The sequence below is a fragment of the Lampris incognitus genome, chromosome 8, assembly GCF_029633865.1.
Source record: "Lampris incognitus isolate fLamInc1 chromosome 8, fLamInc1.hap2, whole genome shotgun sequence".
In the NCBI taxonomy this organism is placed as follows: domain Eukaryota; kingdom Metazoa; phylum Chordata; class Actinopteri; order Lampriformes; family Lampridae; genus Lampris; species Lampris incognitus.
Window position 1 is genome coordinate 40166163 of NC_079218.1, and position 24453 is coordinate 40190615.

Sequence of the window (24453 nt, forward strand, 5' to 3'; positions counted from 1 at the left end):
CAGTTTTATAAGATTTTGATTACAAATTTTTGTACAAAAAAAAGAGCAAGGTGACTTGCTGATTTCAAAGATGTTTTTTTTTCTTCCAATTTTAATTTTTTTAAATTTTGTTGTACAGCTTTTGGAGTTTTTGATGGCGTAGGCTGTTGTTCATATCTTGTCCACAACAGTGTGCTCTGACGCCTTCCGCTTGGCTGTCGGCGCATAACTGTTCTCATGTGTGGCGACATTTCAAGCAAATGCGAAACAATTAGCTTCCATCATGAGATAGCACTTCTCCCTAAAGCTGATAGTCTTTCACCAATGGTCCTAAAACTTAGTTCTAAGCCAATTGTTTTGTTTTCAGCTCTTGCAGGATCTGCTTAAGAGCGTGCCCCATTTATTTGAGAAGACCATGGAGACCCAGTCTGCCCTGGGCCCGGCACTGCAGGCAGCCTTCAAGCTGCTTTCACCCACCGGAGGGCGCATGTCCGTCTTTCAGACCCAGCTGCCCAACTTGGGCGTGGGGGCGCTCAAATCCAGAGAAGACCCCAACCAGCGGGCATCTGCCAAGGTAAGGGCTTAAATGGTGAGGCATTCTGTCCATCAGCAAACTTGATCCTTACCACTAAATAAAAGTATGTATTTATTTAATTGCTCTTTGATTTCTGTCTAAAAGTGGTGCTGGTTCTTAACACTGGAGTAGGCAACTTTGGAGAAACCAGCTAATTTTCAGCTAGATTTTGAAAGCGTGCAACCGAAAAAAAATCAAGCCCCTCCCTTAAGGCCCACCTCCAAAGCCACTCCCCCAAAGCACATTAACACACACTGCCTGACTATTGCTGGAGGACGAGTCAGTCCACGAGAGAGTGTTGCTTACGCCTACAGTGTAGCTAATGTTAGCGTTAAGCTAATATATAAGGTAGCTACATAAGTAGCTAGCTACATTAGCTATATAGTTTAGGAAAATAACAAATTCCCTCAAAGACAAAGCAAACCAGATAATTACCCGTCCAACAGAAATGCAGCAATCATGGCAGCACTTTCCAGGCCCTTCAGCTCCCTCAGTTCTCACCATCGTTGAAAAGCATACTAGTGTTGACTCTGGTGTGACCTCTTTCTTTATCCAGCCTCTTTTTGGTCATAGCCTTTCTACTTTTGTCTTTCTTTTCTTGTTTTGTTTAGCTGTTGTAGGTTTAGAGGAACTGGAAAAGTTGGCTGCACTTTCTCTGCCATTCTTGTGCAACTGGCTTCCTAGCTTTAGCCTTGCTTAGCCTTTTGGAATACTCTGGTCACACGCAATGAATGTACTGGCACGGTGCATGCAGTTAAGTGAGTAGGTATATAGACAGGCAGGTAGGCCGTCCAATCATTTTGTATGGACAGAATGAAATGATTGGAAGGGCTTATTACAGGCCTGCGACAGTCACAGATACCGCAATTGTTTTTTCGTTTTTGTTTTTTTGTCAGCGCATTTCATTTATTGATTGCTGTCAGGATGTAAAGAGAATTTCAACAAATGTGATTTAAAAAAAAATGCTTTGCCAAAAAATTGCCTACCCTAGCTTTAATATTTTCATTTCAGCCTAAAGCCCATTACACCTCAATAATATTTTAAGGAAACTGTAGATTGCTTTGTAAATCTGGTCTACTGATAATGTCAGATATTGACAACGATAGCAAATTAAATTTGAAGCAAGTCTTCAGGTACCTGTGGGGATCTGAATGGCTATTTACTTTGTATAAGCGACATAAATTCTTGCTAGTAAAGGTTGACGCTAGTTCATATGCTAGGTGTTTTTCCCCAGGTTATATATTTTAACAAATCGGCATCCAACTGACAGATTTTTCAAAATAACATACACCACTGTTGATCTTCAGCCTGAAAACAGACTGTTGAAAGTGATGCTATGCTACTTGCAGGTTAAGGATGACTCAACACTTGCGTCTTATTATGGACACACTCTAGAACATTATTGGACATTTTTTTAAGGTGATGTCACTTAATGTTGTAATGCTGTATTTAGGGCTGTCACGATTATGAAATTTTAGTTGACAATTAATTGTCATACAAATAATTGTGATTAACGAGTATTTTTTTTTTGTTGCCCCCCCCCCCCCCTCCAATTGTTACTTGGCCAACTACCCTGTTTTCCGAGCTGTCCCAGTCACTGCTCCACCCCCTCTGCTAATCCGGGGAGGGCTACAGACTATCACATGCTTCCTCCGATACATGGGGAGTGGCCAGCCGCTTCTTTTCACCAGACAGTGAGGAGTTTCGCCAGGGGGACATAGCACGTGGGAGGATCATGCTATTCCCCCCCCCCCCCCGAACAGGCGCCCCGACCGACCAGAGGAGGCGCCAGTGCAGCAACCAGGACACATACCACATCCGGCTTCCCACCTGTAGCTGTATTAAGCAATATTTTTGATATTAACAGTGAATCAGATGACTCCTATATAATGTGAATCAATCGATCACTTGTACAGTTGATAGCACTGAGAATCAACACCAGACAGTCTACAGGTTTTCTTTAACGAGAGACAAGCTTTGCTTTTACTTTCAGCTCATTGTTTACATTATCCGGCTCGAAGATACCCCCCCCCCCCCACACACACACACACACACCACCACCATGCTGTAAAACTGTAGATAAGCCGCTCACTAAATTCAGAAGTTGAGAACACTGTCCAGGGTGAAACTTGCAAAGAGGAGAGGAAGCATTGTCACAAGCGCTGCGACAACAGCTGTTGATAGAGGAGCTCTCCATTGACTCTGTTATCCCTCCCCCTTTTTTTTTTTACTGTGTCCTCACAGGACATCCAGCACTTATCCCCAGCTACAGACTTCTACAAGAAGCTTGCCCTGGACTGCTCTGGCCAGCAGGTGGCTGTGGACCTGTTCCTCCTCAGCTCGCAATACTGTGACCTGGCATCACTAGGTGAGCTCTGACCCCAGACTGGATGGGAATAGGGTTTGCCTGCCCAGAAACAAGTCCTGATCAGCACTGACCTGTCTTTTCTAAATTTAAGTTTAGCCAGTAGGCTCATGAATGCATTTAGATTCTTGGTAATATTAGTTTTTCATTTTATGCAAAGGGTTTTTTTTTTTTTTTTTTTTAGACAAAGACAGGGATTATGTCTTGTATATTCAAAATCGTGTGACGGCTTGTTTTATTTCTCAAAAGATCGTTTTAGCGCTTTAAATCCCAGACTGTTGATCTTGTGCCTGGAATAAGGCATGACTTAATATCCATTTCACCTTTAATAAGGTTTTAGCCCTTGGCTGAAACTCTTACCCAGAGTAATGTTGGGCAAGGGCAACAGTGGAATTGACTTACATTCTTATGTGAACAATGTGACAGTCAATCAGTATTGGATGAAAGGTGCAAAACGCCAGCCTACTGACAATTAAGAAATGGGAATGACACTTTGTAGAATATTTACGCATGAGTGACAGTAGCTTAAAACAAAAATATGCAAGGAGGGAAGTTTTTCAAATTAATCAATTAACTATTATTTGTCTGTCTGACTGCTTATTTATTTATAATAATAGGAATGAATGGGGAAGGATATTTACCAGAGCATATGGTTGAAATTAGATGGCACTTATTTCAACCATAAGCAGGGAAGAAAGCACTTATCTGCACAGCGCTCAAAGCATTTTGTAATCACTCTGCTCTTCCTTTGCTTTGGCTTTTCCATTCTAAACTCCACTTGCAGCTCTCCACCTGGGAGAACCCATCTCCCTGTCTGCCCAATAGTAAAATTCCTTTCTGCTCAATAGCAAAATTATTATATTGTGTGGATTTGGCTTTATTTTGGGATCTCTTGAACATCTATGCACTTAAAAAAACTATGAAAGTAAAACTTATACAATACTTTAAGAGGAGTGTTGGGCTTTATTGAGCACAATCGCCAACAGTAGCAGTGTGCAGTATATTCAGCAAATGAATGTGGCGTGGTATTTGAGTGAGAGAAAACATCCACTTTGACTCTCTGAAAAGCTACTCCTCCCTCCACTTGCATATGCACATGCTCTGATATGTATTTACCAGTCTCGATGTATGGATATCCATTTGTTTTTCTCTGTATCATAAATTGCTTTCTGGTTATTTCTCACTTCAGATAGGTAGGTAGGGAGGTTGCTGGGGAGGTATATTCATCTTATGCACAATGGTAATCATTTTGAAAACAAGATGATCAAAGTATCCTTTCTGCCTCTCGTGTCTCTTCTTTGGCCTGTCCCCCTCCCTTAGGTTGCATGTCCAGATATTCTGCAGGAAGCGTTTACTACTACCCCTCATACCACCACCAGCACAACCCCTCAGAGGTGGAGCGCTTCCAGAAGGATCTGAAGAGATACTTGACCAGGAAGATTGGCTTCGAGGCCGTCATGAGGATACGCTGCACCAAAGGTTAGCCTTCTTGACAAGTTCTTTTGGTTTCCAGATGTTGCTTTGGTGTAGCCTTTCATCTAAAGTTTGTTTTTTTTTAGCCTAGATTTATATTGGGAAGATGTTTTTACAATTTGTTGTATACATTCTGAAATGATTTTACTCCCTTTATATTTCTAAACCTCGTTTAAAGTCACAGTATGGGTCAAATTTCACTGCTGAGATTAGAAATGACGGGGCCTGCACAGCTTTAAAGTGATACTGACATCAAAATCTGAAAATTCCTATTGATAGGCTATGCTCCAAGTTGGAATGTGACCACGGAGAAATTCAGTGGCCAAAACAGCGCGTCTGCGGCCACTCAAGAGAGATCTGTGATTGACTGTAGATGGTGTCCCATGACAAATTGTGCCAGTGGATACGTAGACACCAGTCAATTTGCGTATGGGTGTGTCTGTAGTGAGGTGCTATAAAACCACGGAGAAGCCGTTTTTTCACCCCGTCCTGCTAGCTACTTGGCTGGAGTTTGTACTATTTTGCTGAGACTTTATTATCAATCTTGCGACATATTGCTAGCTATCTATCTAACAATTATTTGTATCATCGAACATATTATTTGCCAAGTTGTATTGCACTGCCATGATGTAGGCCTACCACCATGCCGTGGTCGCATGTGAAATGCGTGGTCCCTGGCAGTAGCCAATAGCTTTGAATTCATAAAACCACACCTATTTTCGGTTATGATTCAAACTCCCAATGTTAAAAAATGTGTTCAAAAAGGGCATGTCAGTCTCTCTTTAAAGGGCGATGCCAATCTGCGTTCTTTTTCGGGTTGTTCAAATGGAAATGCCCACTCAGCCGTTGGCAAAAAGCAATGACACGGGTTAGCACTGATGCCCTTCTCTCCCCTGCCTCAAGCCCCACTCCGCGCGTGCACACGCATTTCGCTGACATTGTAAGCATGGAGAGTGACGAAAGTAGGGGTCGACCGACTATCGGACGCGATTTACTTCTGGTGGTACATGGTCGGTCAGCACTGGTGCTCCTCAGGGATATGTCCTCTTCCCACTGCTCTTCTCCCTCTAAACCAATGACTGCACAACCAAAGTACCCAGCTGTTAAACTCCTGAAGTTTGCAGACGACACTACAGTCATTGGACACATCTAGAGATGTTCCGATACCATTTTCCCACCCGGATTCCGATACCTTAACTTGCGTATCTGCCGATACCAGGTACCGATCCGATACCTGTGTGTGTGTGTGTGTGTGTGTGTGTGTGTGTGTGTATATATATATATATATATATATGTGTGTGTGTGTGTGTGTGTGTATATATATATATATATATATATGTGTGTATATATATATATATATATATGTGTGTGTGTGTGTGTGTGTATATATATATATATATATATATATATATATATATATATATATATATATATATACACGTATATGTTTGGGTTTTTTTTTTTTTTTTTTTTACAGCAGTGTACTAACCCTGTATGAAAGTGATGATTGCAGTCATTGTTGTATGGCCTGGCTCAGGTTAAACCCGATATAAAACATGAACAAATACATACATACATAGAATGAATGCCATTGAACGTTCTTTTGTTTTCTAGTTTGACAGTCATAACTGAAAAAGAGCACAAATGAATAAATCTAGGAATAAATAACAATTCCTTTAAAAAAAAACTCTTAAAATGTAGCCACAATTTATTAAAATAAAAACATTTAAAAATTTTAATCGTGCAGTAACAGTAAACGGTATATCAACTTAAAAACTAAACATTCAAACATAAACAAGACATACCTGTCTTTGAAATGCGTGTCCAAGAGAGTTGCAATTGCATACAATGAATCATCCTAGATAGTTCTGAATCTTTTCTTGACAGCCTCTGGAAGGGTAGTTTTCCTCGTTTGTATACCTGTGTCCTGGTTCTCCCAAGCAAGCAGCTGTTTTAGCACCGTGACCGAGGGGATAACTTCAACTGCAGAGGAGGTGGAGGAGCCAATCTGTCTGGTCAGTTCTTCAAATGGTGCCAGAACAGCAATGGTTTTCTCCAGCAATGCCCACTGGTTGGCTGTCAGGGTTTCTGGCAGTTTGGGGTCAGCTCCATATGATGAAATCGATCTGTTCTGCTCCAGTAGACTCTCGACAATATAAAATGTGCTGTTCCACCTCGTCGCCACGTCTTGGTGCAGACGTTTGCTGGGCATTTGGAAATCTCTCTGGATATCCTCCAGGCATGTAGTAGCCAGTGGCGAGTGTTTAAAGTGCCCAATTGTCTTTCTAGCATTTGCCAGCGCATCCATCGTTCACACTTCACAGTGATGGTAGCCCTTCGTGCACCACCAGCTGGATCGAGTGGGTAAAGCATCCCAAACTTGACACGTCCATCTCGTCCTTCATGTTGCTTGCATTGTCACGCAAAACAACATAAACATTGGAGTTTGGGGATGTTCCATTTTACCGGCATCCCTTCAACTGTTTCGGCAATTGACATTCCAGTATGTGACCCACGGAATTAGTTTGCTTGCAGCACCACACTTTGAAGAGCAAATGTCGAAGCCATGTCCAGCCAGTGTGTGGTTAAACTGAGCACAGACATTGGGCATACATCGGCGCTCCAAATGTCAGTTGTAAAGCTAATCGCCTGCACGTCTTTTAGCCTATACGAAATGTGTTCCCTAGCTGTCTTGTATAGTTTGGGGAGGGCAGTTTCGGAGATGTATTTGCAACTTGGCAAACTGTACCTTGGCTGCAAATGATCCATTAAGCAGCGAAATCCCCCGTTTTCGACAACCGACAGAGGTTGGTCATCCAGAACAATGAATTCAACAAGTTTGTCAGCTATCTTTGTCACTTTTGGGCTGTCTTTGTGGAAATTATCGCGTTGTTGGAATACGGTTTCCAGCGTTTGCTGCTGCAGTTCGTGCCCCCCCGCCCCTTTGCCTTGTTGAACTCATTGTGCTCTTTCGCGTGATGTGTCTTCAAATGCTTTATAAGATTGCTTGTGTTGAAATTGGCAACACTAGTGCCACGACTTGAAATTAAAGCCTTGCAATACTGTACATGTTACTGTTTTACTCGTGGATTTTTGCAGTGTTAAATATTCCCAAATTGCTGACATTTTGCTAGCATTACACTAAATTACGTGAAACCAATTCTTTGCCGCTCTAAAACAGTAGCTGCGAGTGGCAACACAGTGCCACTTGCTGTAGAGGCTACTGTTTTAGAGCGGCGAAGAAAACTTGATTTCCGGGAAAACAGCCGTTTTATTCGGTTGAAACTACTTAAAAGTTGATCCCGTTTCGGGGTAATAAGTTACGCGATATCAGATCGGTGCATAGATTCATGTTCTCGCTGATACCAGATCCAGCATTTTAGGCAGTGTTGCAGGCATTTCCGATATTGATATCGGTATCAGAACAACTCTAGACACATCCAGTATGGCGATGAGTGCATATCGGCAGGAGGTTGAGCAGCTGGTGTAGTCAGAACAATTTGGAGCTGAACATGCTCAAGACTGTGGCAATTACACTGGACTTTAGGAGACACTCCTCGGCACTGCTCCCCCTCACATCCAACAGTCCTGTGTCAACCATGGAGACCTTCAAGTTTCTGGGAACTACCATTTCCAAAGACCTGAAGTGGGGGACCAACATTAACTCTATCCTCAAAAAGGCCCAGCAGAGAGGGTGTTCTTTCTGCGGTAAATGGGGAAGTTTGGTCTGCCACAGCAGCTGTTGAGCCAGTTCTACACCGCAGTCATTGAATCTGTTCTGTGCACATCCATCATGGTTCGGAGCAGCAACAAAACAGGGTAGGAACAGACTGCAGCGAACAGTGAGGACAGCAGAAAGAAATCATCGGCACTCCCCTGCCCACCCTATAGGACTTGGAACACCTCTAGAGCCCGGAAATGAGTGAGCAGAATCAGCACAGACCCCCCACATCCAGGACACAGTCTGTTTGAACTAATGCTCTCTGCTAAGTGCTACAGAGAAATGTGCACCAAAACCACCAGACACAGGAATAGTATTTCTCCCCACATGCCATCTCTCTCATGAACACTTAACAGCATGGTGCAAAAATGGACGCCTATGTAAATATGGCACTTTGTAAATAGCCCCATCTGGTCAAGATGTCTCACTTAGATATATCTACGATATGCACTACCTGTTTAAACTAGATGTGCAATACAAATGTACACTTGTAAATACACATACAACTGCTGTATACTGGTTACAACTCATAAATGTTATTGTTATAATTATAACAAGTATATAACAATATAATTATACAATATAGATGTATATATTTAGTATTTAATATATTAGTATATAATATATTGTAGCGAATTTGGGAGGCAACCACAGGAACTGCCATGGCTGGGAAGCGAACCCGTATCGCCCGCACCGCGGGAGACACTGCTAACCACTCGACTAAAGGGTCAGACCCGTCGGCCAGCGGCCAACGTGTCTACTTATCCATGCACATTACACTACCCCCCTCCTTCGGGAAAGCGCGTCCGCGCATATCCCACTTCTGACACCAATGTAGCGAATTCGGGGGGCAACCACAGGCACTGCCACGGCCGGGACGCGAACCCATAATCGCCCGCACCGCGGGAGACATCGCTAACCGCTCGACTAAAGGGTCCGACCCGTCAGCCAGCGGCCAACGTGTCTACTTATCCATGCACGTTACAATATAAGCATAATAATTCATAAAGATATATTAGTATATAATATAATCAATGTAATATATAAACATAATAATAAGTTATTTATTATTCAGCCATAACAAAACTTTGCATAGTTGTGACATACCTGTTGTGCATACATACTTACCTCAGTATTCTAGTTATTGCTCCATTTATCTCTTTTGGTTTTGTTTTGTTTTTGATAAGTACTAGAAGCTGCTGTAAACTGGAGGCAAATTCCTTATATGCGTAGGTACACTTGGCCAATAAAGTTGATTCTTATTCTGATAATGATATACTATTTATCATTACTCATGTGATCACAATTATCTGATAAACAGGGCTCTCCTTCATAGGCAAAATTATATAATAGGTTTTTTGTTGTTTAACAGTTATTACCTTAGACCTGATCTATCACAATGACTACTTTTTTTTTATTTGGAATCACATATTAACAGCATTTTTACATAATCATCTTTAGTTAGATACTTTTATAAAGTGATCCATCTTTTCTGCATTTTACAGAGTAGTTATAGAACTCAAAAATAGAACATGGGGTGTTTTTCCATTTGAGATAAAAGAAAAGTACAAAAACCATACAAACAAATTTAAACAAAAGAAGGACGTTTTGGGCAAATATACAATTTCCACTTCTCCCAAATTTTCTCAAATTAGTTTCATCAAGTCTCATGGAGAAGGTAATTCTTTCTATCACAAAAATGTCATAAATTATATCATACCAGTCCTCTATAGATTGGGTGTCTGGCTTAAGCCATTTCTTTGTAATTGCTTTTCTGACAGCTACATTCAATATTCCAAATAAGTAACTTGTATTAATGTTTGTGGGTGTTGCATGTCATAGACCAAAGAGGAGTTCATCCCAATTAAAAATAATTTTTGTCCCAAATATAGTCACTAATTCTATATAAGTCTTACGCCAAAAGGTGTTTACTTTTGGGCAGGCCCAAAACAAGTGGTAGTGGTTGGCTTCATGGGAGCTACAATTTCTCCAGCAGCTGGAAGAGCCTGAGTGGTGAGCTGTCTGAGCAGGTGTGATAAAATATCTACTAAGACTCTTCCAGCCAAACACTCTCCATGAGGTTGAGCTTGTTATCCTCCATTGAGATATGCAATATTTTGTCCAAACTTCCTCTGGAATGGAATTGTTAGTTTCCCTTCCCCATTTTTGTTTTATGTAGGTGATACTTGCCATCTTAATCTACTGAAGTCCCCTGTATAGCCTAGAGATGATTTTAAGCCCTGAATCCATCCTATAGGCACTAACAAAAACTTTCAATAAATTATTTTCAAATGCCTTTTGACTAATGTAAAACTGTTAATGTGATGGCGTACCTGAAGAAATCTATAAAAGTCACTATTATTTAACCCGTGTAGACTTTTCAACGTCTCAGAGTTGTTCAGCATCCCCTGATTTAAAAAAAGAAAAAAAGAAAAAAAAAAGGTACAGTATGAGGAGAGGCCCTGATTAGCCCATCCTTTATAAATCACATCTAATTTATTTGGGGTAAAGTCAAGGTTGTGAGAGCACCATCTCAGAATCTTATCTCTTCAAACCAACCATTCTTAGTGAGAGTATTTAGCCATGTTTTCAGAGATAAGTTAATCCAATCATTACCTATTTCCATTAAGTTTTTAATTAGTCTTTTATCCCCCTATCTGTGCCTGAATTGGAACTGCCCCGCACATGTTTTCTTCAATTTCTTTCCATCTCGCTTGGTAATCAGAATTGCACCAACAAAACTAAATTCTCAAGTGGGCCGATTATATAATTGTCCTTGAGGCAGGGGAGTGCAAGTCCTCCCTTGTTCTTCGCCAGCTCAAGAGTTTTACATCTTATCCTTGGTTTTTTTCCCTTGCCAAATGTACCACGATATTAATTTATCCCATTCATTGAATTATTTGTCAGTTATTTCAGTTGGAAGAGTTTGAAACAAATATAATACCCTGGGCAAGATATTCATTTTTACTGACTCTATTCGTGACTCAAAACTTAATATTTGAATTAAATTCCATCTTTTTATGTCCTTTATTTTATGACTTAACAAATTAAAGTTTAAGGCATACCACAATGACTACTTTCAGTGTAGCATATTCCCATCTAGTTTATCTCTTTACCAGCACTCTTTTTAATTCCATCCATCGTAAGCTATGTGAAACCATTTTTCAACCACCATATTGTGCCATTTAAAACACACCATCTTAAAACCATGCAGTAAACTGATACAGTGACCTAAAGCTGCTATTGAATACATCTAATACTATACATGCCTGTCTGCAACCAAGCCATAGGTACTTGTTCAGCTCACGTTTATTTACGTGCCCCCTCTGGTTTAATCATTTCCAATGTAACTACAGACATGCGAGTCACGTATATATTTACCATTGCTTCATTTAAGGTAAATGCTGTAGTTTAATCACTCATTAACCTCGGTGGTCTTACACTGATAAACATGGCATTAGGTAGCTGTGTGGGTAACCTAATTTAGCAATGGACAGCATTATAAATTGCTGTAAGCAATGTTGCCAGAGAATTTTTAGGAGTGACGAGGGAGAAATGATGGGACTGTTGTTTGTTAACTTGCTAGAACTGCCACACTGTGTAATAAATACACCTACAATCAAGTTTGTCAACTGCCTAGTTTACAGATCACAACTGCCGTAACATTAAAAGTAATTTTGATGTTTGACTAACGGTGCCGGCTTTAACATTATTACAGCAAGGGGCGCCCAGGTAGCGTAGTGGTCTATTCCGTTGCCTACTGACACGGGGGTCAGCGGTTCAAATCCCTGTGTTACCTCCGGCTTGGTCGGGTGTCTCTACAGACACAATTGGACTTGTCTGCGGGTGGGAAGCTGGATGTGAAGAGGAGGGTAATTGGCCAAGTAAATTCGTGAGAAAAATGGGGGGGGGGGTGGTGAAAATAATAATTTAAAAAAAAACACTGACCAGGAGGGAATGCAGTGCGGAACTACTGTTTTGATGTCGGAATCTTTTTCACGGCGGAACAGTCAACAAAACGTGCTTTCATGAGACAGGGAGTCTGTAGGTTCACAGGACGGAGAGGTATTTGGCAGGGACGAAAAGAAAGACAGGCGATGCTTCCGAGACAAACAAGACAAAGTGCTTAGCTGATGGTAATCGACCAAAAACCAAGTTAAGAAAATGGGACGAAGCCTATCTTGCTCTTGGGTTCACAGTGAATGTGATGGGAGATGAGAGATCAGTGTGTATTTTATGTCTGTAACCTCTGGCAGCTGCTAGTATGAGACCAAACAAATTAAGAAGACACTTAGAGACATTACACCCCATCACTTTAATAAGCCACTTGAGGTCTTTCAGAGAAAACTTTGTGCATATCGTCAGCAGGAACATTGCTTTGTAAAAGCTGCGTCAGCGAACGACAAAGCACTAATGGCATCATACAAAGTCACATACAGAATTGCCCAGTGCAAGAAACCACACACAACAGCAGAGGAGCTCATACTTCCTGCGGCTTTAGATATGGTGTCGACTATGTTTGTTGAGACACGTGCCGCAAAATTGAAGGTTGTCCCTTTGTTCAGTGATAAAGTTGCAAGATGTATATGCGACATTTCAAATGACCTTGAAGAACAACTCATTAAAAAACTGAAAGACAAAACGTTTCGCCTTACAAGTTGCCGAGGCTACTGACAGCAATAACGACTGCTTGTTTATTGCTTATGTTTGTTACGTCAGAGTCACTGTATGAGGATTTGCTGTTTTGCAAGTACGTCCCAAGTAGAACGACAGCTGATGAGCTCTTTAGGCTTCCTGACTGTTACCTGACAGAACATGGGCTAAAATGGGAGAACTGTGCGGGCATTTGCATGGATGGTGCACAGACCATGGCAGGGAAAATGAAGGGATTGCAGGCACTAATCAAGAGGGTCTCGCCAAATGCACAATGGACACACTGTGTCATACACAAAGAAGCGCTAGATAGATTAGCCCCGACCTAAACAAGGTTTTGACTGATGTTAGCGTGGTCAGTTGCATCAAAGCAAAGACCCCTGAGAGCGCTGCTGTTCTCTGCACTTAGTGAGGAAATGGGAGCTGAACATTCAGTTGTGTTGTTTCACAGCGAAGCTAGGTGGCTCTCGCGAGGTAATGTTGTCACAAGTCGTTGAGCTCACAGAGGATGTTTGGGTGTTTCTGGAGGAGTATATGCATGAAGTTGCAAGCAGGTTTAGTGATGAACAATTTCTGATGAAACTGGCTTATCAGCGATATATTTGGAAAGCTGAATGAATTCACCCGTGTCTGCGGTGGGTTTTCTCCAGGTGCTCCGGTTTCCCCCACCATTAAAAAGACATGCATGTTAGGGTTAATACTCCTGTCTGTGCCCCTGACTGAGGCATGGCAAGATGAACTGGAGTTGGTTGCTGCATGGCGGCTGCCCCTGCTTCTAGCTACACAGTTAGGCTGGGTTAAATGCAGAGCATAATTTCCCCACGGGGATCAATAAAGTATCTCAAAAGCAATGTTTAAAAAAAAAAAAAAAGGAAAACTTCAGCTTCAAGGCAGAGACAAGCACCTTCCTCCCCTGGCAGACAAGATCAGTACATTCACTTGAAAGCTTGAGATGTGGGGCAGGCAACTTGATCAAGGAAATACTGATTACTTTGAGAATCTGAGTGAATTTGTTGAAACCAGTGATTCTGGAGCCACCACAGTGATTTCATGTCTTAAGGAGCACATCTCTTCCCCGAGAGGATTCTTTCAAAAATACTTGCCAAACAACAGTGCTCAGTATGACTGGGTGACAGATCCGTTCAATGCAGCAGCACCTGCTGATTTCAGCTCTGCTGAAGGGGACCAGTTCATCGAGATGACATCTGACTCCACCCTGAGGCTGAGCTTTACAGCTCAGACACAGTGAATTCTGGCTTGCTGTGGCGAGGGAGTATCCACTCATAGGACGGAGGGCTGGGGGCATTCTGCTTCCCTTTGCCACATCCTGTCTCTTTGAGATGAGCTTTTCTGCTGTTGCCTCACTTAAAACAAAGTACAGATTTAAGCTCAACATTGAGCATGACTTGAGAGTGGCAGTATCAAGCCTGCAACCCCATTTTTAAAAAGATGTGCAGTGCAAAACAGGCTCATTGCAGCCTATAATGCAGTGATAAGACTTGAGCTCTCACAAATTGACTTGCTCATCGTGTTTCCCAAATATCTTAGTGTTATTGTTCTACCAAAGTGATTTGTAAATTTTATTTTGTTTTTCTATGATTTTGAAAAAGCACACAGACTGATGGAGCAATCTAATGACAAATGTCACAAAAACAGGTTTGATAAAGTTGAAGTGGAACTTGAATTTGTTATTTACACAACAGAAATTACTGAAAGAAAAGTGAAAGGAATGTTCATGGTCTTGATGCTATTTAAATAAAGTTGAACTTGGCCCATTTTGTCACCATTTTGTTGGGGCGGGGGGCTTGAAAATTTTTCTTCCTCCAAAGTGGGGCATGACAGAAAAGGTTTTGAGAACCACTGGGCTAAGAGGAGAAGGGATGGGGGGCATTTGTCATTATTTAAGTAATGTATTTCACGTGACAGTTATCAACTTACCATGAACACAGATGATCTCCGTCATTGGCTACTCTGCTGGACTCATGATTGTTTTGATTTGTGGCGTTCCAAACACATCTACGTCTATTGCCAACAGTGGAGTTGCAAACTATGCAATGACAACACTCCCATTGTAGGTCTCTCTGTTTCTTTTTAATTGTCATTTATTGGCCGTTATAAATGCAGTTACCGATTTATCTGCAATTAGCTCATATCGGCCGATAATAATCAGTCGGGCTCTAATTGTTTGTGCCTTAAGTAAGTGCTCCATTGGTCTGATTTAGAGGGGGGGAAATGACATGTCTTCAACTGAAGATTCAATATTTGGTGCTATGGCCACCCTTTTTTATGATGTAAAATTTGTCAGTAGGGTTTACTGTTTGTCCTTGTTTGTCTATGTTTCAACAATTTAACAGGGAAAAATAACTGCAGCAAGTGACATTACATTTTCAGGAAAGGTGGACAATGGTCCCTTGGTGACCTGATTTAAATTATGGAAATTGGGTCAAAGTTACAAAATGGTTCAAATTGTTTTTAATTAACATAACTTTCAAAAATGTTTGTTCACTTTAATTTCACACCAAAAGGTTACAGATTACTGCGCTTGTATTCCCCTGACTTCATCCCATTGTCAGTGCAGGTCTGTCCATCCACACCTTCCATGGGAATTTCTTTGTGCGCTCTACGGATCTGCTGTCCCTGCCAAATGTGAACCCTGATGCGGGCTTCGCTGTGCAGATGTCCATTGAGGAGAACCTGTTGGACATGCAGGTGGTTTCTTTCCAGGCTGCTCTGCTCTACACCTCCAGCAAAGGTGTACACACGCACACACACACACACGTATGCATACACTACATGCTTGTAGAGTATGCATACAATCACCATTTGATGTCCAGTTATCTTAAGTGTGTCAGAGCGCTATAAAATCACACACTGTTAATATAGATAATCCTAGGGGTGACTGAATTGCTAACCATAATGTCAGTGTTACTGCTGTCTGCTACCTCGATTCACGAGAGACTGAGTGAGTTCAAGTCTGCATACAGATGCTGTTTCGTCGCTCATCTAAGTGACTTCAAGTCTCTTAGAAGAGTGATGAAACATTTCTCCCAATAAACGTTGTGTCCAGATGAACTGATTCAACTTTCTGGGATTTCCTCACCTGGATTATTGAGCATGCATTAAGACATTCTCCCCTGTAGCATACCAGAGATCCTCCACGGAAGCAGGCTAGGCTTCTTTCACAGATACCACCATAGAGCATATATGGTCCCATCCACACCATTTTAGTGCCACGGAGCCCTGGAGAAAGGATACATGCTCTCATGCACTCAGTAGGCAAACCAGGTACAACTCTGGTATAGATCAAGGAAGAAAGTGCAGAGTGACAGTAATGTGTAGCCAGATCCAACACGGTGCACATCATTCAGTAATGCACAGAATTTGATGTTACATCCCTTGTGCTAATAATTGGGGGGGGGGGGGGGGGCTATACCCAGAAGCTAGTTAAATCACAAAATATGACATGCATGTCCCTCCCTACATGAAAGGAGAGGACATCGGGCAGTGCTGTCAGAAATCTCCAGCATCATTTCAGCATACCCAATGTTAATCCTTAATCATTATTGACTTCACCTAAAAGGCTCGATCTGACTGCCGCCACCAGCACCCTACAGGCCTGCCTGGTGACTAAACACCACTGGCACTGTTAAGGCCTTCCCAGTGGCACCGCTGACATGCGGGCCTCCTCGGTTGTGTGGTTGTTACATTATACTGTGTTATCTACATTGTAAATACACCTGGTTTTCTCGTTGAAGATGGAGCAAGTCCTAGGTTTTAATTGGTCTGTTTGTTCTCTCCAGGAGAGAGAAGGATCCGTGTTCACACCATGTGTCTCCCTGTGGTCAACTCTATGTCGGACATCTTTGCTGGGGCTGATGTCCAAGCCATCACCGGATTGCTGGCGAGTATGGGTAGGTATTGGATAGGGAGGATTTCTGTAGACGGTTGTATTTAGCATACAATATTTTTACACCCATTTTGATTTAAATTTGCATATGAGGCTGCACAAAAACTGAAATTATAATGCTAAATCGTCTTTTTAATTTTTGCTACTATTTCTAAATCACAAAGAAGCTGCAGTGATTTATTTATTGAACTCCTAAGAGTATAATTTTCATGTCAGTTATTAATGTTGTGTGTGCATGTATGTGTGTATGTGTGTGCGTGCATGCGTGCATGTGTGCAAATTAATATGTAAATACATTTGTAGTATATAATTGTATCTGTGCACTTAGGTGTGTATGGATTTATATATGTAAATATGTGTGGAAATAATTTTGATGTACAGATTGTAAAAACCAGAAAAATAGTCAGCACACTTGCTTAAATCCTCCCAATTAAACGTATTCTGTCGATGTTTCAACCGCAACAGGTCTTTGTCAGTACGTGAAGAAATTGAATTTTAAATTGTTCACATATTTCATGTAAGTGACTTCTTCAGTCTGAAGCGGTCACTTAGATGAGTAATGAAACCTTTCTGTCAGTAAACATTGTATCCAGATGAACTGATTCAACTTTCATTGATTTCTTACCTGGATTATTGAGCATGCATAAAAACATCTTAAGGTGTCTGTTAAACATATTTTTTTTTCCTGCTATGGTGTCTTTTCACCTTTCTTTAACGGAACATTAGTGACTGAATTGTTGTTGTTTTCACCCCTTTAAGCCCTTGAGAAGAAGATTTTGTTTGCGTAAATCAAACTTTGGGTTTTGAATGTTGTGTTTTACCTGAAAGCACCTATACAGATGTGTGGAGTTCCAGTTGTGAAGGGTTGAAAAGAAAATTATTGGGTTATGTTAACTCTTAACATACCTAAACATTTTATTAGGAATGTACCAGCGTCACTTTTTCACTGCCGAAAATTGTCCTGATTTATGAATATTTAGGTATCGGGTGACACTGAGGTGCCGATCTGATCCATTGCTTTTGTTGAACAGTGCAGACTTGGACCATTAACTTTGAGTCAAAATGGTAAAATAACTGAGATAGAATCAGTGTTTTCCACCAGTAAAGAAATACTGGCTTCCATGTGCCAAAAATGCAATAAATCAAGCCATTTTGCCTTTATTCATAACATTTTACTCATGACATTTTGTATCAGATTTCAGCCTTGGGTTAAATCTCTTGATACCGATGCTCCATTTTACTCTGGTATTGGCCCAATATCCGATACTGGTATCATTACTGGTGCCTCCATAGATTTTAGTCTGAACAGTAACTGATTGTTGCTCATGACTGTTTTTAAACCAAGTCCTCCCTGTCTCTCTCCAGCTGTTGACCGTTCAGTGTCGGCCAGCCTCAGCGATGCCAGAGATGCGATGACCAATGCAGCCATTGATTCCCTGGCGTCGTACCGTCAGTCCATACTGACCATCCAGCAGCCTGGCCTGCTGGCCCCAGCCTGCCTAAGGCTCTTCCCTCTCTATATACTCGCCCTTCTCAAACAGGTAAGCCCCCCCCCCACCCCACCCCCTTTTTACCTTCTGCTGTCCTGTATGCCCTGTACCTGTAGTGCTGTCCTGTCGCTATGCTGCAACAGGTCGAGGTCAGTCACACACACAACATGCTTTCATATGCTTTCACTGCTCCCGCTGAGAGGCTTAAACAAAGCTTGTAATTTTTCAGCATCTGTTTAAAAAAAAGTTTGACAGAAGAATAAAAACTGTGCAAGGCTGTGCTCTAAAGGCTGGGTTTCAGGTTTGCTCTTAACCACTCTGTTGACCAATTTTATGCCATGCAGAAATCCTTCAGGACTGGTACCAGCACCAGGCTGGATGACCGTGTGTTTGCCATGTGCCAGCTGAAGTACCAGCCCCTGGTCTACATGATGCTGATGATCCACCCTTCCCTTTACCGCCTGGATGACCTGACTGATGAGGTGAGGGGAGAGAGAATGCTTCTTATCAAGAGGATGATCTCAGTCCTCAGTTCTGATTCAATCACTGTTGACACTGACCAACATAACTGTGAATGAGAATATCACTTGTGCTAATAGAAAAATAACTACACACAGTGGAACTAGTTGCTTTGACGTAAAATAATTTATTTGTTTTTAAATAAAAATTGAAGTTTATTTAATGAATAAGACAGTAGTGTCTTATTCGTAGACGCTCAACAGTTGCATTGTACTGTGAAATTTTATACTTGTTAGCTGTTCTAAAATTACTGTTGCTTAACTTTATTGTTTATAGGTAGATATTTTACCACAAGGAGAAAAACCTGATTTCTGCACATTGTTAGCTACTTTTTTTTTCTTTTTCTGGCTGTTAATTTTCGATCTGAAAGCGAAATCAGAAATGTAGGCTCCTTGTACTTTCACTCCGGTGCTGTGCTATGAGTCCCATTTTTTGCTAATGAAGATGTAGTTTTTGGTGTCCATATTTTCCTATTTCAGCACATTTTGACAATTAAACTGGTAGTTTAGTTGGGTTTTTTTTTTTTCTGTCTCTGAATGCTCTTCCCTGTCCACCCTCAGGGGGCTCTGAACATCAGTGAGCGAACCATCCCTCAGCCCCGTGTGCAGCAACTGACCGTTGAGAAGCTCAACAGAGACGGAGCCTTCCTCATGGATACTGGAACGGTCCGTATGATTAAGCCCTAAAAATGTGAAAATGACGGTTGAGATTTATTCCCATCTGTAAGCATTTTTGTTTGGGTTGGAATGGATGAGCTGTGAACCAGAACAGTGATTCTCAGCCTGGTCTTTGCAAAGCCACAAGTACTGCTGGTGACATTTACCTGTTATGTAAGATTTAGAAATTCCTTGATCAGACACCTGGCAGAATAGCAGACACAATATGTAAACATAAATACTTACCGGCCAAAATTGAAAACTAACATTACAAGGTGACCCCAAGGACTGGATTGAGAACCACTGGTGTAGTCTGAGTTTGACATAAGATTAAGAATTTCTCAGGCGTGTTGGGGTTAATGGGCATTAGTAGATGAGTTTAGATTCTTGGATCAAGATTGTAATACAATCCACCGTTTGTGTGGCGTGCAGAGATCCCCGCACCAGCACTCAGCCATTCTCTGGGTCTGTGTTAATGGTCCATTCACCTGCATTTCTCAGCTGATGACTTGTTCCATCTACCCATTAGGTGTTGTATCTGTGGATTGGAAGGAACTGCAATCCCAACTTTCTCACGCAGGTCCTGGGTGTTCCCAACTACACTGCCGTGCCTCAGAACCTGGTAGGGAACTCTTCCTTCTCTCTCTTTCTACCTCTCTACAGCTCTCTCTCTCTCTACCTCTCTCTACCTCTCCCCCAAGACAGTCATATCGGTCCTGGTATCGTCTCCATTAGTAGTTATTGTAGAAGTCTCCTGCTGTGCCTTTGTCTTGTATTAGGAAAGCATATGCAGAAATAAGCCATGGTAAAAATCCCTTACCTAATCCTGCCTCCATTTTTCTTTGGCACTGCGGGGTTTTTTTAAACAACTTGCTTTGTTATGTCTACTTTTCTGAGTTTATATATTAAAGCTGCTGTTTGAGCAAGTGTCCATCCTGCTGAGGTGTCCTTGACCAAGATATTGAATCCTTGCTTGGCTCCAGGAGTCCTGGCCTGTTGCTAATCCTGATCTCCCCATGTGTTTGTCTGTGTTTTAGGGGTTGTGGTCCACAGACTAACCCTTTATTTGACTTTGGATAAACATAAAGCAGCAGTGTAGCATACACATAAAAAATGGACACTTCTTTTGCAATAGCTCCATCAGTATGCACGCATAACATTTCGCTTATTCCACACATTCATTCTTACACCAAGAAACTAGAATTCACCATTTGCAAGTGCTGCTTCCTTAGTTATTGTTGCCATGTCTGCCAAACTTTAAAGATCAACTTCTCTGTGCCTCTGCACAATTATCACAAGAGCTAACTAATCACCTAGGATAGGGTAAATCTGTAGTACAGTTTCCCCTACAACACCTGATTCACATTTCCCTTAGCCACTACATTAAAGCCGGTCTTTGTTGCTCTCAGTGGGATATCAAGAGTTCAATGTGGGAGGAAGTAGCGTGGTTCCAAACATTTATCCGTTGATAGTTGTCAGTCATTATGTTGCACTCAGTGATTTATGGCTTGAAGCTCTTGAAATCTCTGCTTGCCAGTGTTAACTAGTTCACCAATTCCCTTCTCCAACAGCACTTGCTCCCGGAACTGGACACTGCTGAGTCCCAGAGAACGAGGGCTTTCATCGGCTGGCTGAGGGACCAGAGGCCCTTTTACCCAGTCCTGCATGTCATCAGGTAGGCATCAGTCATCACAGAAGAAGAGTAATTGGTTTTTTTTAAATGGCCAGGGGGTAGAGGCATAAAATAGTGAAAGTGGTTTATGATTAATTTAAGAATTAGCAGCCGCTTTGGCCAGAGGGGAAACAAGTTAAAATTCCTGCTTTATTCGTTTGTGTATTTCAACAAATCTAAAATGAAGGGATCAGACAGAAGCACTGCTGAAAGTCTTTTATTGGTCATTTCTTCAAATTTGTTTTGAGCCTCATTACATCAGTGACAACAGTGAGTAGAATGTCTTTATGCATGCTCAATAATCCAGGTAAGAAAATCACAGAAAGTTGAATCAGTTAATCTGGACACAATGTTGTACATCTGTCTCCATCTTACAATGCTGAGCATTTTAAGATGTACAACATTGTGTCCAGATGAACTGATTCAACTTTCTGTGAGTGAGCGGAGTAGAACTTATTGTAACATTGTGGACTGCTGATAAAGAGTCTGGTTAAAGAAAACAACAACAAATAGTTCCCTGAGCTCCTAGGAGAGAAGAGTGACTAGTGTCTGCATTTTAACAGCCAAACAATAATAGGGGCAGGAAATGTCATTTTGAAGGTGGCTGGTTAAATTCACTTCTGATAGAAAGCTAAGGTGGGCCTATTTGTTTGATATTTATTAACTTTATTTACATGTTTTCGCTAAAAAACTGAAGTATTCATCTGAGGTGACAGTGGGAACCACGAGACCATAAATGTTGACTAATGAACGCCCCTCTCCCAATATCTCTCACTTTCAGGGATGAAAGCCAGCTAAAAACCAGCTTTATGCAGAATATGATTGAGGACCGAACGGAATCGGCCTTATCTTATTACGAATTCCTGCTCCACCTCCAGCAGCAAGTCTCAAAGTAACTGAATCAGTTGAATCGCTGTGTCGGGGGAAATGCTGACACAGGAACGCGTATCTTCATGTGACCATGTGTCTCCATTCATATTTTAGAACTGCACCAGAGCCACACCTGTTCTAAACTCTCCCTCAGTGTCTCCAGCTGTCCCACCACCACTCTGTCTCTTCCTCTGCCTTCCTCTCCCTCTCTGTCTCTCAAGTCATCCTTGATGACAATCTTGTCTGAAAAAGCCCTCATTTGAGCTGAACTGAACCACGCATTCGCTCAAACAAATCAAACTTTTTTTCTTTCTTTTTTTTGCCACCTAGGGGCAAGGATGGCAAAATGAGAAATCGTGATTCTCATACTGATTTCGCACTTTTTTTTCTCAGCTGGAGCAACTTGTCAGGAAATGAAACCTGGGGGGTGGCAAGAATCCTACAGTGATGATGATTCTATATGTCAATGATGGAATGAAGCAGTGTTTATTCTCATAGAACAATGAATTAAGATGCATTAAATACAATGGATGTGTGAAGGCTTTTTGTTCAAAAAGCACAGTGGTCTTTACCTATAGATGTTTATGTGTTGTGCGTGTGTGCTTACCAGGTGGATGAGGAATTTTGTCTGCGCTGAGACTGTTATTGCGTGTCACCTTGAGCATTTGTATCCGGTGCACCTCAGCTATAAACAACACTATCTAATATAGTTGTGAAAGACAGAATTGTGTGCTCATTTATTTCATCCGTCATTTTAACCGTGTGTCAGAACAAATCTCACGACATTGATGAAGGCAGAGATAGTAAACGATCACATGTGAAGGCAGACTGACCTTGCTGTTATTAGCTGCCTTGAATGTGTTGACTAAGCCATGGAAAGTTGATTCACTAAGTCTTGGCCTGGTGTGTTGTTAAGCGATTCGCTTTCCTTTCATCTTTTAATTTCCTCATTTTCCCTGTACATTTACAATGCCTCGAACTTTTTTTTTTTGAGTTTAATTTATGAAACTCCCAATCTGATTACATTCTGTAATTGCCTTGTATGGAAACTCACTTTTTATCAAGCCTCTGTTTAAATACGGACTATATAAGAAATATTTTAATATAATCGGATATGGGAAAATTGTTTAACACAGACATAACGAAGCCATTGTGATCTTTTAACCATACTTAATGATACTTGTATATTGAAAAGACTACGTTATATAATGGTAAAAAAATTGCTGATGATTTTAGTATGAACATGTTAAGAAGAAATGAAGCTAAGAGAATAAAATGTTGGGTCTTTTTAAAATGTAGTTTGTGTCATCCATGAACAGCATTTTAGCGGTGTGAACTATTGTCAAAAAAGACTGAAAATTTATGTGCGTGTTTTGTTTTACCAAGCTTTGACATACAAATCATTTCATCTATATTAAAAGATAACTTATCTTAAACTCATACATTTGTTTAACTCTAACTAAAGAAGATGAAATTGGATTTCTCTGCTCAATGTGTGATAGAAACTAATTAAGGAAAAACAACCTGATTTCATTTTTATTCATTTTATTTGGGGGGTTTTTCAGTGGCTGTTTGTAGCACTTGCTCTTCAGTGAGTACTGAACCAAGTTCTCCTTTAATTTGAAGGGCAGAGCTTGATCAAAAGGTCATCGGTTCAATATAGACTATTGAACCAATGACAGTCCAGTCAAAGGGTGATGGGAGACAGTGACACTCGGAAGGGTGTTTCTTATGTCCAGTCTGTTCCGCAATTCTGTTTTCGCTGCATTCATTGCAGAAACCCCCGCTTCACAGAGATACGATGTTGGAAATGGAAGCAAAGTTTTCATTGCTTTCGTGGCTATCTCAGGATATTCAGCCTTGACTTTGATCCAGAATGTCGGCAGAGATGTTACGTCAAACATACTTCTCAGCTCACCACCATTTGCAACCTCAAGGAGTTGATCCTCTTCCCATGATGACATGGACGATTCGCTGGGGACATTCCTTTACATTTCTTGCACAGCACCGGACCTCTTTTCTGTTCAGACTTTACCAGACCACACTAAATTCTTCAATTCATGAAGAATTTAGCGTGGTCTCGGGTTTAAAAATGAATATTAGTAAATCTGTCTTATTTTCACTTAAGGAATGTGATATGACAATACATGGAATTCCAATCGAAGATATGGTAACATACCTAGGAGTAATAATATGCAAAGATGAACAACAAAGGAGTAATTTGAATTTTAAACCAATTGTTGAAAAAAGAATTAAGAAATTTAATGACTCGTTAGTGAGAGACTTATCTTTATATGGTTGGGTACCATTATCTAAAGCAGAAGGAATATCAAGATCTGTAATACTGCTTTGTCACTTGATATTCGACAATGTTATTAAGGACTTAGAGAAGGTGCTTTACAATTTCATTTGGAGGAATAAGTCATTATTTAAAAAAAAGTGCTTTGTAACACCAAAGACTGTGGAGGTCTGGAAGATCTAGATTTTAGCTCTCTTAATAAGTGGATTATTGAATGCTTAAAAAACAAGGATAGTATTTGGAATAATTTCCCTAATTACCTGTTTGATCCAGTT

General features: G+C 41.0%; 1 protein-coding gene across 1 annotated transcript in view; it reads left to right on the top strand.

Moving 5' to 3' along the window:
* Window positions 1-23253, top strand: part of sec24a (SEC24 homolog A, COPII coat complex component) — a 45771-nt gene extending 22518 nt beyond the window's left edge. Inside the window, exons 13-23 of the mRNA XM_056284448.1 lie at window positions 347-553; window positions 2798-2921; window positions 4239-4397; window positions 15344-15517; window positions 16566-16676; window positions 18038-18213; window positions 18507-18644; window positions 19242-19346; window positions 19867-19959; window positions 20909-21012; window positions 21791-23253. Of these exons, the coding sequence (XP_056140423.1) occupies window positions 347-553; window positions 2798-2921; window positions 4239-4397; window positions 15344-15517; window positions 16566-16676; window positions 18038-18213; window positions 18507-18644; window positions 19242-19346; window positions 19867-19959; window positions 20909-21012; window positions 21791-21905 (1506 nt within the window). The 3' untranslated portion in view covers window positions 21906-23253. The remainder of the gene's footprint in view (window positions 1-346; window positions 554-2797; window positions 2922-4238; window positions 4398-15343; window positions 15518-16565; window positions 16677-18037; window positions 18214-18506; window positions 18645-19241; window positions 19347-19866; window positions 19960-20908; window positions 21013-21790) is intronic.
* Window positions 23254-24453: the final 1200 nt, after the last annotated feature.